We start from the raw sequence: 18,521 nt of genomic DNA, 5'->3' as shown, positions 1-18,521 counted from the left end.
GTATTGTGGGATTGTGTATTAGATCTCATGGCACTTTTACCAGCACGTGTAAAAAGGCCTTAGTTTTTCAAAAGGAAACAGCTTTTTCTACAGTTGGTTTAATTTCGTTTATAAGCATGTATATGAATCATCACCATTTAACTTAACATTATTTGCTAGGTACTTCTTTAAGCTACTGCACACTCGAAGGGATACTGTCAAATTTGATAACCTTAAATTATGACAGTATTGCCAGCTGGTAGATCCTGCACATTTTGCATTTCTTACATCTATTTTTTTCTAAATCATTTTTGCAATTGTCTTAAAACTTAAGACAACGTTAGCACATATGTGCTGAGAATCTCAGAGTAAGTTGTACAGAGTCTTATCTGATATCTTTCAAAGGGCATGAACAGGCATTTATTGCTAGTAATGGGAATATCTGAGAAATTTCTACCACTGGAAGTTTTTCCAAGAGAGGGAGTGTACAGGCATTTCAGCCTGCAGCTACTCTCCCACCCCTGCTATCTGCCCCTGCCCCACACCAGGGTGATTCTGGTGTGGGGAAGACATAGGGAACAGCAGCTACCTCACTCCTCCTGGTCCCCAGTAGGGAGTAAAGAGTCAGAGAAAGATTCCCAGTACCTTCCCCAGACTGTGATCACCCTAGGCTGGGGAAAGGCATGGAGAGCAGGGAAGACGAAGTGGCTGCAGGCTACAATGCATGCATGTTTCCCTTCCAGGAAAGATTTCTGGTGGTCTTTGGGAGGGAAGGAGGCAGCAGGGCAAAGCCCCTCCCTGTTCCCCAGACCAGGGTATTTTTTTTTTTTTTTTAAACAGGTCCAGGGTGCCATGAGCTTGACATTGGGGAGCTTTTCTCTGATGCTGGGCTCACAACACCTGGGATCTTTAAAAACTAGGCATGCACCTGGGAGCCATGACTGAATGCCCATCCCTGGGCTCTGGAAATCTGACTCTGGTGAGAGGATCCCCGGTGTTAAGACCCCTGGTAACCCCACGGTGTAGCAGGGGATGGAGGAACTCTTTCATCTCTAGTATCTCATGCTGGATGCCTCTTTCAGCTGGCATTTATTTGGGGATGGGGGGCTGATCTCTTCCCAGGTACCTTCACCAGTTTATAGAAGCATGACATATGTGGAGCTAGGGCTGAGGGAACTCCCCCCACCTCAGGAGTTATCACCTTTTTAACCTATAGAAACTGTTAAGGGTTGCTACTTTCCAATTTTAAATTTAAATTAGATCTCAGAAATAAATGTGTTGGTACTCTACCTGTATACACCCTAGGTAACCATGTTGGGCTGCTACATGAACGGCAGTGTTACCATCCTGGTCAGCTTCATCCAGTGATATTCCTTGCTCTTGCATAAACTGAAGAAGCCAAAGCAGGATTTTCTCCTGGGGCAAAGAAAAGTAACAAGAGTTAAGAAAGAAACAAGAAAAGCCGTAAGTCTTCCTTGCAGACCAGCTATCATTAATGCTTGCTGTTACTTCCCACCATAACACCCTGTTTTCAATTGCTTATAACTCTGCCAAGCTTTACCAAGGATTGGTGTTTGCCTTGAGCTGATTTTTTTTAGAAAACTTGAGCCAGGAATTCAGCTGTTTCCAAGAATAAGGTAAGGGGAAAAGATGATTTGGTTTGCCTAAAGCCTGACAAATGTTTCTTTGAAAGGTATTAGGTTTGAAGCAAGGACTTAATGTGGGAGGATAGGATAGCTTTTTTTTTTTTTTTTTTTTTGAATGATACACCTTATGTCAGCCCCTAATGTGTGCAGAATTGGTGAATTGTAAGTCTTTGAGAAATAGCATTTCCCAGACGCACAACACCATCTTCTTGAACTTCGGCAGATAAATTCCTCAAAGATTCCATCACCACTTGAGCCCACGACCAGGTTGGGCCTGGCTGAGAACCAAAACTAAAAGCAGGGGCTTTGTCTCCTCCATGATTTCAATGAGGCCCCTGCAGAGCTGAAAAGTAGGGGAGGGAGAAAGTGGCAGAACTGTGGAAACTGGAATTGTATGGTGAAAAAAACCCCTCTGGGACTACAACCGAGGAGAAAGAGCCAAGACTGGTCAGAGAAACTGGGTCTGGAAATCTTGGAGGAAAAAAGAGGATGGGAAGGGGACATTTGGACAGGAAATGAGTAAAATGAAGATCTCAGATGAAGTTGGGATTGTCTAGGAAATGGGACTGGGACTGAACCACTGGGGTGAGAGGAGAAGGTAGAAGGAAATATCTAACAAAGAAGTGAGTTTGTGGGTATGAAATAGAATTGAATGGAAAAAGCATATAATTGGAAGGAACCAGGGCTGAGTGAGATCATGATATTATACCATTGTTATACATACATACATACATAGGGCCTGAATTTATATTGCACAAAGAGCCCTAATTCTGGCATTTCCTGTTGATTTTGGAATCTTAAAAATGCTATTTTAAAACAATTTGCTTTGTTTTCCCCCTTTTGTGTAATATACATTTATAGCTGATTTATTCCATAACACCAATCAGTTTATATACTTGTACAGCAAAAGCTGTGTTAACCGGCACTTTATTAGCCGGAAAGCTCTATTAACCGGCATCCGAGGGATGCAGCAAAAGCGAAACCGGCAGTACCACTTCTGGGGGACTTCTGGTTTTGCCACCGCAAGCTGAGTTTTTCTGTGTCACTTCTTTGGCCCACAGCCTGGGGCAAAGCAGCCTGCATGGGGCCCCCCTCCCTATCCCCCGGCACACTGACGTCAGGAAGTGCACCAGACGGTGCACATTTGATTAACCAGCATCCCCCATTCCCGGGGGATGCCGGATAACAGAGCTTTTACTGTAGTTAGGTTGCTTTATTTTGTTTTATTCCCACATCAACATTATTTGGGTCATTCGTTCTACATTGTAGCAAGCTTACATGCTTCCTTAGATTAAATTTGTCTGTGCCCTTCTGAAAGTACTGAAAATCTGCAATAAAACTACAAATTAAATTAATTATAAACCTCCCCCCAGCAAACCCTTTTAAATTACAGTTGATTATAGGAATGTTCTTTGCTTTTTCATCTCAGTGGTTACTAAATGATTCTCTTTGGTTGAAGACTGTTTTGAATAAAAATGTTTTATTCATTGTTGTTGTTTTGTTGTTTTTTTAAACTTTTTCCATTTACATTTTTAACAAGTCATCTTGGCTTCACTGCTCTGCATTATTTTACAGTCATATAGGACTTTAATTCCAAAGAGTTTTACAGATAACTGCCCAAATCAATCATGCACCTACTTATGTACATACTTAACCTTTAGCACTTCAGTCTCTCCACTGAATTCAGTACTTACACAACACATTTGCAGGACAAGACACATGTATATACACAAGTGCTGACATGTAACCGCCTTGGGGACTAAGGCCAGAAACAGTTACATAGGGAAACTAAGGATTTTGAGGACAAGACCCACTTCTTATGGAAAGTACCGGAGAGCTTGAATGTCCAAGCAGAGCAAATGGTCTCCCTCAAAATCATCCCAACTCACTCAGCCACCTGGATCTCAATTTATTACTTCAGACGGTCAGCCCATCTGGAATGTATCTTCTTTATCTTTCCCTTCAAGTGTTATCTTTTCCCTCCCTTTTTTATGACACGGTGAGAGGAACGGTACTTAATCTTTCTCCTTAGCTTTGCTCTGATTGAAGTAGCCTACCAGGGAGATGACTCCAGATCCCCTGTACAATTCTCTTTTGAATAATTTCTAGCATGCCTTTGGTGTTGGACAGCAATGAAAATAGACTACGCTTTCTCTGGGTGATGCCTTTTGGCTTATTTAGCATTAAAACCTACACATATTTTAGAGAAATGCTTGTGTAAAATTAAAAGAACTGTAGCTTACAAATGTATGTATAATTTCTCTGGTACATGTAAAGGGCCTACCTTTGGAATCTAGTTTCCAATTTTGTACCTAAAATCACAATTTGTACTGTGCCGATTACAAGTCACCTCATTGCTTCTGAAACTTGAGTAGGTAGAAGGTTAAGGGTAATCTTGGCAATTTTTTGAAAAATAGCTGACTGTAGGTATACCACTAAAGTTGAGGCCCATACAAATTTGGCCCCTTGTTTTTAATTCTGGGTAACTTGATTTTATTCATGAGGCAAGACATACAAACTGCATCAGGAACAGAAGGCCTCCCCCCATCCAGGAGAGTGCTCTCTTCCTTGGGCTACAGAAGTACTCTTCATCATGCTTACTTGCCTTCTGACCCCATGAGTCTTCACTCTGGGCTGCCCAATAGCTTAGCTTCAAGAGGGGAGGGGGTTAATGCTCTCAGCACTGCCTAGTGCATGCTTTGGACAAGTTCCTGTGAAATAGGAGGCATGGGTTCAATCCACTGAGCACAAGGGAGGCGTCTCAGTTCCTAAGCAAATACTTTTTGCCCCAGCAGTATGGTGGTTAAGATGGACACTGGCATCACCATGACTGGTTGCAAAGCTTCCTCACGTGGGTGAATGAGCTCTACTTGACTCAAGAAGAGTATGTGCTGACAAGAGGTAAAGCATTGCTGGACCTGGTATTTGCCAAAGGGGATAATCTAGTCAATGATGCAAGAATTGATGGAAAGCTGAGTGATAGTGACCACGAGCTGATCACCTTTACTATCCATTGCAAAGCTGGCAAGTCAGTCAGCAATGCAGAAGTCCTTGACTTTAGGAAAGCTAACTCTGACAAACTCAGAAGGCTCATTGTCAAGGCCCTAAGGACCATGACTTGACAGGAAGAGGAGTCCAAGATGAGTGGTTGCTCCTCAAGGGAGCAATCCTGACAGCACAAGGTGTTGTGCATCCCATTTTGGAGGAAGGCTAGCAGAAAGGCACAGCAACCCCCTTGGCTCATCAGGGAACGTGAGGACTCCCTATGCCTAAAAAGAGAGACTTATAAAGGATGGAAGGCTGGAATAACCACCAAGAAGGAGTACTCAGTACTGGTCCGTGCCTGCAGGGAGCAGACCAGGAAAGCCAAGTCTGCAACTGAACTCCATCTGGCTTCTCATATCAAGGATAATAAAAAGTCCTTTTTCAGATATGTAGGGAGTCGGAAAAAAAGCAAGCGCAACTTTGGACCCCTGCTGAACCAAATGGGACAACTGATAACCGACACCCAGGAAAAAGCCAACCTGCTTAATGGGTACTTCATGTCAGTCTTTCATCAGCCCAAAGGGACTACCCAGCATCAGTGTAGACCTTGTAAAGGAACATCTTGAGAGGCTGGACATCTTCAAGTCAGCTGGTCCTGACAGATTACATCCTAGAGTACTCAAGGAGCTGGCAGGTGTCATAGCCCAACCATCGGCAAAACTATTTAAAAAACCTGTGGTGCTCAGGCAAAGTACCTGAAGACTGGAAGAAGGCTAATGTGGCGCCCATCTTCAAGAAAGGGCGGAAAGTAGATCCTGGGAATTACAGGCCAATCAGCTTGACCTCAATCCCCAATAAGATTCTGGAGAAAATTTTTAAAGAGACCCTTCTTGATAAGCTGGCTAATGGCAACATCCTGAGGGACAGCCAGCACAGGTTTGTCATGGGTAGGGCTTGCCTGATCAATCTCATCTCCTATGACCAGGTGACATATCACCTAGACAAAGGAGAAGAGACTGACACCATATAACTGGACTTTAAAAAAGTGATCTGGTGTCCCATAACCTCCTCTTGGAAAAACTGGCCAACTGTGGCCTTGGCTACATCACAGTCTGACGGCTGGGAAATTGGCTCCGAGGTTGGACCCAGAGAATAGTAGTCAATGGAAGTGAATCATTATGGCACTCAATGACCAGTGGTGTCCCCCAAGGCTCTATCCTTGGACTGGTTCTCTTCAACATCTTTATCAACAATGCGCACAGGTCAAGTTCGCCGATGACACTAAAATTTGGGGCATAGCATCCACACCTGAGGATAGGCTGGTGATCCAGGCTGACTTGGATAAGCTTAGTAAGTGGGCGGACATAAACCTGATGATGTTCAATACCGAAAAATGCAAGGTACTCCACCTGGGGGTGGGGGGAGGAGTGACAACACCCCGCAGCATGCTTACAGGCTCAGCAGCGCTATGTTTGCTAGCACCATGGCTGAAAGACACTTGGGGGTCACGACTGACCACAAGATGAACATGAGCCGCCAATGTGATGTCACAGCTGGTAAAGCAAACAAAAAGGTCTGGCTTGCATCCATAGATGCTTCTCAAGTAAATCTCAGGACATCATTCTCCCGCTGTACTCGGCCTTGGTTAGGCCGCAGCTGGAGTACTGCATCAAATTCTGGGCTACACAATTCAGGAAGGATGTCAAGAAGCTCGAGAGAATCTAGAGGAGAGCCGTGCACATGATCAGGGGGCAAGAGAATAGGCCTTATGATGAGAGGCTGAGAGCCATGAGACTCTTCAGCCTGGAAAAGCGCAGGCAGGGGTGACCTGGTGCCTGCCATTAAGTATGTAAGGGGTGCACATCAGGATCTGGGGGAATGTCTGTTCACCAGAGTGCCCCAAGGGATAACAAAGACCAATGGGCCTGGAATAGACTCCCTCCAGAAGCGGTACAGGCACCTACTCTGGACTTTTTCAAGAAATGTTTGGATACTTATCTTGCTGGGATCCTTTGACCCTAGCTGACTTCCTCCCCTGGGGCAGGGGCTGGACTTGATGATTTTCAAGGTCCCTTCCAGCCCTAATGTTTATGAAAATCTATGAAATCATGCCAGAGGTGGATCCTTCCCTGCATTTGTTTATACTAACATCAGTGTTATTGTTTATATTAACATCAGTGTTGATTTCTTTCAGATGGACACAAGCCCTTTAAGGAACTGGATCTAAATAAGCCATCTCCCCTCTTAACCAGCTGGAACCTGACATGATGGACACACCAAAGTACGTGCTGAAGTACTCAATGAGATAATGGAGACCGCCTTCACTAGGTCGAGCAAGATTAGCTTCTGTGAGGGCAAGGGCTTCCCACTGAAACAACGCAAGAGCTATGCATCTCCCCTAGGTTGAGTGTTCTTCTGTACCTGATGCATATTTCTGGGGTGAGTGGAAGGTAAAATCTAAGACAGGTACTCATGGGCCTTAGTGCCTTTGGAAAATGAAGATTCTTGTAAACAGGCACATTCTTCAGCTAAATTAAATTCAAAGAAAATCTATAAGAACCAAATAAAGTAAAATGATTAATGTTTGATACACATCAATTATATATTGTAGGTATCGATCAGTTATCAATTATGTTTGATGATCTCAAGGCTTGTTATTCTCATCTTGAAACATCTAAGGTTAACCTACCCATATAGAACTGTGGGGCTAGTTTAAAAGAAAAACCAATACAAGAAATTTAAGAAGTGCCCTAAACTGGTATTTTAAAATGACGCTAAAGCATCCTTCAGTGATATTGCAGATTTTTGTTCTGGACAGCTAACTTCTTGAATAGAATGGATAGCTGGATGGATGAGCAAAGGGCATTTTTAATTATTAATTGGAATAAAAACAAAAGATTAACACTGTGGAGCTTTCAGACTGCATCTGTAACCGGACCCATTACTCTCATTGACTAATTTGGCTATCTTACCCTGTATTGGTTTAAGAGGGATATTGGGTTTTCTAAGGGTAGACTTTGGGATGACAGCATAGGATGCAATCTATTTAATGCCTTAGAATCCTGTAAGGGTGACACAGAGGCTTTGACACAAATGGCCTAATCCTTGCACTGCTCGTTATAAGCACTATTTACTAAAGAAACAAAATGGTACGTATGCCTTGTCCTGGAAGAAATAATGAATGTTCCGAATCCATTAGAAAACTATTCAATGACAGTTCTCCCTTGCAAAAATATTACCCTTGTAATTCTGCCAAGGCCAGCATTTACACAGGTTATCTTTTGAATCCATAATTGTTGAATAAATTAAAGTTTCTTGGATAGCTAACTGTGCATTAGAATTTTTCAACTTTTTTCTCCCTTACCAGGGTTGGCTACGATCTTTATAGAAAATGTCTGGTTTCTTTTCTGTCTCAACATTCTTTCCAGTTTGCAAGATGCTTATGGAATTAGATCCTTTTTTTAAAAAATGTATTTCATGTGAAATGTACTTGGCATTCAGATGACTGCAGAGGTTTGGCAATATTTTTTTATTACTTTTTCTAGGTTTAAGCTTGGTTGACTGGGGCTGGTCACTATAAATCGGTGCAAGCTTCTACTCTGCTCTGAATAGAGCCTAAGACAATGTAGCAGATCCTCTACTAGTATAAATCAGCAGCTCTGTGAAAATCAATTGGATTCTAATAATACTGCCCTACATACTTAGTCTAATGCTACCCTACTTAAGAGTTTCATGTTTAATGTGATTTGAACACTGCTACTAATGTAAATTCATATTACACTTCTTTTCTTGGGTTTTCCCTGTAGCATCCACCCTTGTTCCTTACATTCAAAAAGTGAGAATAAAGCACCAAAGGAAGTCACACCCCAGACTGGCTGGTATCAGTTAGCATTTCAGGCAGGGCCCTAATACTCACCAATAGAGATGGCTAAAAAAAACCCCCTTGTCATAAAAGCCACTATGTATTGATTCTGCTGTCCTATCATTACCCATTCTAGAGGACTAATTTTTTTGTTAGAGTGACTGATTTTTTTTTTTTTTTTTTTTAGAGAGCACAAAAATAACCAAGGGGAAAAATAATGTTGACAATAAGGTTTTTCCGTAATAGAGATCGCTACTATAGACAGTGAAACAAAGGCTGATGAGCGACTTCCCCATTACTGTTATCCAGGGGCACGTGTAGACAAAAGAGGGGCCCTAAACTGAAGCGGTGGGTTTTAAAAAACACTGCTTCAATTCAAGGCCAATTAAATCCTATGTTGTGCGCACACCTTGCTGACTTACCTGCCTCTCGGGCAGGGAGGGGAGGGTGAGCTGCCCACAAGTGGAGTGGTTCCTGGGCTGGGTGGGGGAGGGGTGCGAGGCTGGTGCCTCCCTCTGCGGCAGTGGCAACACTGCCCACAGGCACCCGGCTCAGGTAGTCCCAGGGGGCACCGCAGTTGCAGAGGGAAGCGCCAGGCTCCTGGGCAGCTCAGGCAGGCTCCAATGGGGGAAAAAAAAAAGAAAGAGATTGGCTCACTACTTTTCTTGGGCGAAATCTGCTTTCCTAGACTGCTGCCAGGCTGCCTGCAGAGCCAATGAGCTGCACAGAGCCCGGTGCTTTGCTCCACAGCTGTAGGGACAGCAAACTAAAACTCTGCAGAGGAGTTTTAGTTTGCTGCACCCCAAGTCATGTAAGGCACGTTACACTGCCAAATTTCCTACAGTGACTGGAATTAATGTGCAATATGCTGCTGAGGTGTGTAAACACCAACACCGCTAAAGTGGTGCAAAAGCATTTAGCTCGCTTTAAAGAGTCATGCATGCTTGCCCCTCATTTAGTCTACACACGGCCCAGAATTTCAGTGGACTGCTCCATGTCTCTAATGTGCACTGAAGGAAGCAGGGGGTGGCAGTGGTCCATCTTCCAAAGAAACCAGAAGACTACTATCTTTCCCACAGGGTCAATACTCTGGTAGAACTAATAAAGGGTTTCTTGGATGGATTTACTGCAGGGTCATTTTGAGGAAAGTGGACTGTCATAACTTACAGTTACAACTTCACTCATATTGTTTGGTTTAGTTGTCATGATCATTCAAACGTTGTACTCTGAGGTTCCCTATTACTCAACTTATGTGGAGTTTAGGTGCAGTAAGGGTGAATTTACAACACACTTTTACAAGTTATTCTCAATTAAACTGGCTTGATTTAAACAGATGCAGTTCATGTTTCCCTACACCCCACATCACTGCCAATGCACTGAATTCCCAAACTATCACATTTTACTGAAGTATTCTGGCTTATTGTCTCCAAAAAAGGAGACTATCCCAGACTGCTGAGTGATTTGGGGATGTGGCCAAGAAATCCCCCAGGGACTACGAAGAGATGACTAATCTCTTTTATGAGAGGTTTCCAAGATTGAAAGAAAGGAGCACTAATCAAATGTGACACCTAATTGTACTGGCAGCTAATAATTATAGCTTGACAGTAGAAATTCAGAGGAATATAAAGGTTAAACCACCCTGATTATTAAGCACTTTTGTGGGGGTCTGCTAGACACGGGGTGAAAAAGAAAGCTTGTACTTAAAAAATGAACATATATGCCATTAGAACGTGTTTGTTATGAACACTGCAAAATGGAATTCTTGTGTCACCATTCAAATCAACCTCTTTTACAAACTAAAAACACTGATTTAAAATGGAATCATACCTGACCATAACAACCTGCATAATGAATAAGGCTTGGGTGATCTTTAGAGCAACTCAATTCGGCAATAGCTTCCGTTTCACTCACCATCCACCGTACACACTCCAACTGACCGTTCTAAATGGAGGAGAGGAAGAGTTAAAAAAAATCCAGCTGCTTCAGATTCAAAAACATTATCTACTAAATAGTAAAAATTCCATCAGAATCACTTATACATTGTGACTTCACATAAATCATTCCGATTTTTTCCAAGGTTGTTTCTACATCAGCCAATAATATGCTTTTGTATCCTGGTGCCCAGGACCAATTACAATTTGGCTACTGGCAATGTTCTCCCTACTTAAACTTACCCTACAGTTTTAGATGAACAAACTGTTCTGCCTTTCCCTCCTAAAATCAGCTATAGGGAGTTCCTGACATAGAATGGTTACTGAAGAGCAATTCATATGGGGTTGCCTTTCAAGAGTAAGTGAAGCAATACTTACATGCACATTGCACAATGTGCATTTTTCAGAATGTAAAATGCTGCTTGTGTTACTCCTCTCACTACTCCCCAAAACTTAGTAGATAGTGGGTGAATCTCCACATGCCCTTTACTGCAGAGTAGATTAATTAGCTCCACAGCAAACTGCCACCATCTACACGTGCACTGGTATTAGGTTGCAGTAAATTAATTAACTATGTCATATGGTGGTATCCTCCCCAACAGTACCATCTTACAGTGGAGTACTTACATTTACGTGTAGATGGTGACAGGGGCTAGCTGGGATGCAAGGGTGCTAAAGTGCAGGGGCTACCTAGTCCTGCACCTTACCATCTTTGTGCCCCAGCCAGCCCCTCTGCCACCCAGTGCCACCACCTGGAGCCTTGGGCTGACCCCCCAGGGTTTCTATCAGCCTGAGGCTGCTCTGCCCTGGCTCAAAATGTTGCAGTCCCAGGCACAGGTGTAGACACTGTGCCTGGGAGCAGTTGACTCTGGCCTTTCGACCTTTTGTATTTATGTCTTTGTTGTCAAATAGCTAAAGGATACTCTGTAGGTTATTCTTGTTGAGTATTTGTATTATTATGGCACCTACGATAACTGAAGCAATGGATTAAGACACCACTGCTAAGAAGAAAGAGATCAGTGCAGTTAGGATTCTGCAAACTAGGAAAACCAATTAACTACCAATGGCACATGGACATCAAGTTCATCTCTTAATTTGAAAGATGACACTTGCTAAAATACAATGCTTTTCTGATGCTATAATTGGGATACTGGTTCACTAAAAAGGCTAATCTCTTGAATTCTCAAAGATTTTTTTCGCAGTACAGATCTTGCCAGGCCTGTATCAATTACGAGACTTTTCCTATGAAGAACATTAAAATAACCACGGAAACAAACTCTTGTATAGTATTTCCCATTCCCAAGTTTCTTGCTGAGGTACCTACTGAAAGTGATTGCATTAAACCATATTTACTAAAGACCCTAAAAATTGTTCAATTGTAAACTTTCCTCTGCACCACTATACTTTAGTGCAGCACAGTCATGCTTTCCTATATAACAGAATATCCTGGAAGTTTTAACTTATTCTCACATGACATTATTTTCTGTAGTTTCTGATGGGTTGCATATTGCGCTATTTAGAAGGTAAATGTTAAGTGAGGTTTGATACTCCAGTCTGCTTTGGATGACTAAGAAGTGTCAGGTTCAGATCTGGTACCTTTAAAAAAGTTTTAGAACCAAGCAAAAAGTACTTTGAAAACACTCTCTCACACTCATTTTAATGATATACTTGTATTAGTAAAAAAAACAAACCAAGACACCATTATGATGAATAAAGGAGTCCTTTACTCACAGAAATTCTAATGCGAATAACTGAAAATGGCATAAATACAAAATTCAACAGTCTTTCTTTAATGCCCAGAAATTTAACTGATTTAAAGTTAGACTAATGTATCAACCAACAATCACCTATAAAACAAGCAATGGTTTATGACAAATTAATTCTTTAACAGTACCATATTTTCATTTGCTTGTGTGATATCAGCCAACTTTAGAAGTATCTTTTCTACGCCCATTTTTTACCCAATTGAATGAAAAGGTCTTGAAAAGTAACATCCTGTTGATATAAATATTATTTACAGCCATCATGGAGCTTTAAAACCAAGTTACCTTTATTGCTAACCCAGCTGGAGTTAGTTGTTCACTGTTCCGTTCATTCAAACAGTCTTCCCCCATCAAAGAAGTGAGATGCTGCAAACATTCAGCATGTCCCTGTGATGCTGCTATGTGCAACAGATTGTTGTTATTTTCATCATGAATTTTGTCCAAATTGTCTGCTGCCAGGTGTGGCTGTGCAAAAGAAAAAAAGAGTATGAAAAAGGTGAAAAATCAGTATATCACATGTGCAATTAGAAATGTAAGCTTCATGGTTCAACATACAAGGCAAACAGTTTGTGAGAACACAAGGAAATATCCCTGCATGTTCTACTTGTCCATAATAGGGATTTTATACTTTTCCTGTAAACAAGCTGAGACTGGCTTATATTAGAGACAGGGGGCACATCTACACATTCATTAATGCACTTTAGATATTGCACATTTAGTTTACTACTTCCTTAATAAAGCACTAGTTAAATGTGCAGTACCTAAAATTACTGTACAGTAGCGCCAGTGCATGGTTATTTAGCGACGCTTACAGTGCACTAGACTAACAACACTGTGCAGTAGGGTATTAGCACTGTTTTTGCTGTGGCATGCTACTGTGCACTGTTATTAAGCCAACGTGCAGTAAGTATCTCGTGTAGATGCACCCAGGATAAAGGACTAGATAGTGGTTATGTTGTTGATATCAGTCTCATGCAATTACTATGAAAGGTCATGTTTTTTGACACAGTCTCTTGGTATTATTTTGTCAAACAAAATAAAACATGCATATTATTTTCTAGTCTAACTGCATGTCTTACGATTTGTCCCTTTTCTTTTATGCTACTACCTCTAGGAAAACATCAATTTAAAGTGTCCATGATGCTTCCCCAGTAAATGTATGTGCCAAGGGCCAAATTTATCTTAGTCCATAGTGAGTTCAGTTTGTGTTAAATACAAAGAAAAATGTAATTCAGCTCCATGACATCTGAATGTTATGCTAATTTGTGAACTGATTCCATTAATAAAACTTGCATTGTAATAACGCCTGCGAATATTGTGCTACACTGCACAGACATATGGTAACATGTAATCCCATCCAAATCTATTTTTACAGCAAAATATAACAAGTGGCTTTAAGAAATAACAGGAGAGAGATTAAAAAAAGATGACAAAAGAGTAACCATGATAAAATCATGTAACTATGCATATTAGCTAATCCATGCACTTGATGAGTCTGTTTCTCTTAGATTTTTTAAAAATATACCCAAAAAACTGGTTTTCTTTATTTCTAATTTTTGGATGAATAACTTGGTTTTATTTCTCCTTTAGTATTGTGACAGATTCCTCTGCCCATTTCTAGTCTTTAAAAACTGTTTTGGTTAGTGTTAAAATGACACTGTGCTTACTCTAAAATGTTAAACCTGAAAAAAAAAAATCAGTACAAAATAGTTTGTGCACATATGCTACTGTTCTGACAGTCTTTGCGAGTTGTCTCCTCACCTTGCATCCTGTTGTTAACCTGGATCTTGTTTCTTTGGAAACGAGTATTGATGGTGTCTGCTCACAGAGCTGGAGCTAACTAAAAACTTCATATGGGACAGAGGGCAGTCAGGCTTTAGAGTAAACTCCTGTCTGCGAATGCTGTTGCAACCAATTGACATGAACACTTCTGCATAATAATTAGAATACAACAGAAGCCTCTCTGTTCTCATGGGAAGTAACTGATGTAAATGACAACTAACAGAACAAAATGAACTGCAAACACTTTGAAAGAACTCCATTCAGATTCAAATGTATTGCACAAGTGGATTCTACAATTGAAAGCCTCTTTATTTTAGATTATTTCAGTTTATTTTTGTCTGTAACTACCTAAAGTTATTGCTAGTTTAGCTATACATGTGATTTAAACTCCACAGCTTTCAACTGAAAACTTGTACCCTCAATTTCTAATTAAGGGTGCACAGATTTGCTGTGCACGATACACATGAAGTCAACCGACTGATTTAAACTATCAGTATAGTGTTCTTTTCTACATCTTTTACAAAAAAGAGGACACTTACCAATAATGATATCTGCCCTTCTTTCACAATGTTTAGGATACTTTTATTTTTTTTCACATCTTCACTCCTTTCTTCTGGGCCTCCTACACTGTTCCAGTTTATATTACTGTTCAGTTCATCAAGTTTATTTTCTGTCACTGCAGTCTGCAGATGAAAAGTCCTCAGCTGGCAGTTTGGCATAGTCTTCTCAGTTTTATGAGCCTGGGGATCAGCAAACGTTCTGCTGAGGAAGCCCTTGCTTTGGGACTCGGGTTCGTGGACTGAACTACATTTAACTAGAGGCTGGGAAAGCTCTAGTTCTTCATTTAAATGCTTGTGCTGATCAAGGACAATGGGCTGCATTTTTCTCAACTGAGAGTTTTTCACAGGGGACAGAACACAAAACTGTGTTGTGCTGGCTGGCAAGTTTTCAGCGTTCCCTGCAGAGCTGGTCTTGCCACTAAGGCCATTCAGTGTTGAATATACACCCAAAATCTTTTTCTCTGGTGCCACCTTAGTAAAAGCAGCGAGTTGCTGATTTGATTTAATGTAAGGCACATCCAAAATTTCATCCATATCCAGGTCGTAGTGCTCCAGCTCCCCAAGCAAAACTCCGGCCTCAACGCTTTTACTTTTAAGGTTCTCTCCATCTCCTGGGCACTGATCATCGTTCTGAGGTGCAGAGTGAGAATCACTACCTTTCTCATACTCCCCCTTCTGGTTCTTTTGGTCATCACTTTCATTGTTTTCAGAGCAATCTGGCTGGTGCTTCAGTGGGGAAACCCTCTTCACTGGTCTGAACTTATTGCACATATCTGTAATTCCTCCCGGTTTTTGTGCATTTCCAATAAGAGTTGAAACGCCACAGCTCCAGCTGGTGCTGGAAACTGCAGAAACAAAGGAGTAAAATTTAGAACTATCAGTATCATATATAAATGCTTATTATACTGTATCTTCAGAATGTGCAGTACTCATGACAAAACATGGGGAATACACTTTACCTGAAAACATGCTGCATTTATATGTAAGCAGATTTATGGTTAATCTTACTCCTGCTACAGGAATACAAGACACAAATATTATTGAAAATACATTTCTTATAAATGCCACATACCACATACATACCATTTCAATGCCAAGAACAAAATTATTTGTAATCAGAAAAACCAAAAATTGAGCCTACTGGCATTCAGGACAGCTCCAAGACAAGCTCTATTCTTTTTATTTCACTGGACTGTCCTGTAGCAGTTGGGTATTTTTCTGGGTGTATAAAAGTAGGATGGGTTGACAGTTTTGAAATTTGTTCACAGGGGACTGTTATTTTGCAAGTAGAAATGTATTGATGAATTGTGTCCATTTTTATGGAAAATGTTTGCAGAAGAACTGAGAATATTTTTGTTTATGCCATTCTGGTGCTTTGTGGGAGGGATAATTCAATTACTTCACAGCCCCATTCTCCTCTACAGCCTGTGCTCCCCTGCTAGATTTTGTAATATCTATTGACTCCCAGAATCATTGATATCCTGATGAAGAGTCTCCTTTATATTTATAAATCACATCAATGTGGTTTCCTTTTCAGATCACTTTTATCAAGAATTAACACATTCTAAAATTTAACAGCACAAACATAAGCATAATAGATTTATTACACATTAACCATGTGTGTAATATCAGTGGAATTTAATTTGTGATCACATACACAATTTGTACCAAACACCTTCCTTAAGAAGCAATTATATACTTTTTCAGCAAGGTTATTAAAGCTGTAGTACTTGGGGCTGTGTGAATATTACCTTGGTATCTTTGGAAGCTCCTGAGACTATACTTCTCAGGAAATAATAAAAATAATAGTAATAAAAAGACACATAACTTAGTGGGTCAATACAAAGAACGCATTGTACTGATTTATTTATATATTGTATAAAATTCTAAGTTCAAAGGGCCACACTTTTATGTTGGTTTTATTTACATGTGAAATTTTTTCCAAGTGATACAGGGAAATGGATACCATATGTTTCCCAGCTGTTTTGTTCTGACAGGAACCATTAAGGACTCTGTATGGAAATGAATTCTGTCTGAGTCTTATGAAAACAGTGCTTTCAACAGAGAGGTCTAGACAGAGGAACAGACATCAACCTTTTGTTTGTCGTCACTTTCCTTATACTTAGATCCATTCTGTTTCCAGGCTGACCTGAGCTATCTTTTTCCATTTTCTGATCTTCAAAATCCAAGTCTACACAGAATACTGATGGGACAGTGTTAATATTCATGTTAAGAGTCAGGAAAGTCTGACTTTTACAAACCATTCTTAAACATGGTAATTTATTTCTCTTTTTCTTCAACATAACCATGGTAAAAGTCAGACACATTTCACTAACTCATTGTTCCTTCTACTTTGTTCAGTCGGTAAGCAGGATCGCATCTTTCTACACACTGCCCATCAAAAAACACAATAACTCTTTATGTTTTACCAACTCATGAATATACTTTTGTTTTTTCTTTGAACAGGACCATGGACTTACACTGCACACAATAAAGTGCTAGATTACAGCATGTAACATTAAGGGGGTTGTACAGGCATTATCTCTCTTGGTGCTGCTTCCTGTGCACAGAAGGCACATGTTTTATATCAACCACTAGATTAGTGCAGTGTGGCTCCCCTGATACCAGCCTCAGTCCACAGACCAGGAGCAGTGCTATGACTCAGACTCTTCCCTCATCCTCAGAAGTTTGATTCTGCTTGCTCAAGTAACAAGTAGCGGCTGTGTTCTCCAGTGACTTTTATGATTAACCTTTAACAGCTCTTCCACAGGAGAAGCCTCTTGCTCATCCCTCCACATTTAAGAAGTCGTGCAGAGGCCACAGACAATTTGGGTCAAACGAATACAAATTGATTTACTGGTCTGGTGGCCAAGACAGGGAACTGGGATCCAGAACAGCTGATTCTATCCCAACGTCTGGTGTAAAGTCCTGATGTAACCTGGGATAAGATGTGTGCGTTTCCTGTATCTCAGTACCAACTATAAAAAAAGACAACGATACCTAACCAGTTCATTGAGGTGTTGTAACATTACATTCACTGACTTTCACCCATTCAGGCTTAAGGTGCTTAGATGCTATAGAGATGGCCATCACGCTAGAGGGATGGAAAAAATCTTTTACAACCTTTTCACTGACAGTCATGATGTGTGATGCTTGTACAAGCAAAGCATTGCCCTGATATTTAAGATAAAAGTTAAACTGCTAGGGCCAAAGTTTCAAAAGCAGTTGCTGGCCATAAGTTGGATCTCAAAAGCAGTAAATATGCATAAATACTAAATATACATAAATTTGTAGTGAAGTAGTTGCATAATCTCTTTTGATGTCCCTTGAGCTGTTTAAAGCTAACTGCAGATTCAGAAAGATATTCCTGTAACACTTAAAAGCATATGCTTTCACAATAATAGCTAGAAAGACAATCCAAAAAGGAGGACAAATTTAAAATAACTTCTTTGACTGTACAGTCACCTGAATACTACAGTAACCAAAGTTTATCTAGCTGGAACTTATCAGTAGGGAATCCAGGAGCACTTCTGAACTATGAACCCAAGCAAACAACCATGGGTTGCATCTTCAACTCAGTGAGACCGCAAACTCCTCAAAGTGCTTTTCCTGCTTACTAGCACTATCAATGGCTCATTTAGGATCAAGGTGGTTGAAGCTTTAGGATCAAAATGATTCTCATCACTGCACTTATCCATCCAGTGAACCATGTAGCTGGTAGTGGTACTGTTATACACTGTAATAGATAAGTAGAGCTGGGTGCCATTTATGCATTGCTGGCACTTCTGTGCTCATTTTACCAGTTCACTCACTGGCTATATGTTGATGTTAAACAGGATCGGAGAGATAATTGAGTCATAATTACTGTGTGGGTGAAGGGTTTAGTGTAGAGCTGGGTAATTATTTTGGATGGAGGGATGCTTACCGAGTTTCAGAGAGCTGTCAATGGCTGCATGGATAGACCCACCCCTTGACAATTGCCCTGCCCCCTCGTCACCATATTGGGACTGCAA

General features: G+C 40.8%; 1 protein-coding gene across 4 annotated transcripts in view; it reads right to left on the bottom strand.

Annotated features, from left to right (window-relative positions):
* SNCAIP (synuclein alpha interacting protein) overlaps positions 1-18,521 on the bottom strand; it is an 80,383-nt gene that overhangs the window by 37,584 nt on the left and 24,278 nt on the right. For all 4 annotated transcript variants that reach the window (XM_090038453.1, XM_090038455.1, XM_090038454.1 and 1 more), the window contains 4 exons: positions 14,488-15,353; positions 12,452-12,631; positions 10,300-10,413; positions 1,270-1,395 (listed from right to left, as the gene is read on the bottom strand). In XM_090038453.1, the coding sequence (XP_089894579.1) occupies positions 1,270-1,395; positions 10,300-10,413; positions 12,452-12,631; positions 14,488-15,353 (1,286 nt within the window). The remainder of the gene's footprint in view (positions 1-1,269; positions 1,396-10,299; positions 10,414-12,451; positions 12,632-14,487; positions 15,354-18,521) is intronic.

The sequence above is a fragment of the Crocodylus siamensis genome, chromosome 3 (genome assembly GCF_052110815.1).
Source record: "Crocodylus siamensis isolate JL-2025a chromosome 3, ASM5211081v1, whole genome shotgun sequence".
Taxonomy (NCBI): Eukaryota; Metazoa; Chordata; order Crocodylia; family Crocodylidae; genus Crocodylus; species Crocodylus siamensis.
This window is presented reverse-complemented; position numbering and strand designations above follow the sequence as displayed.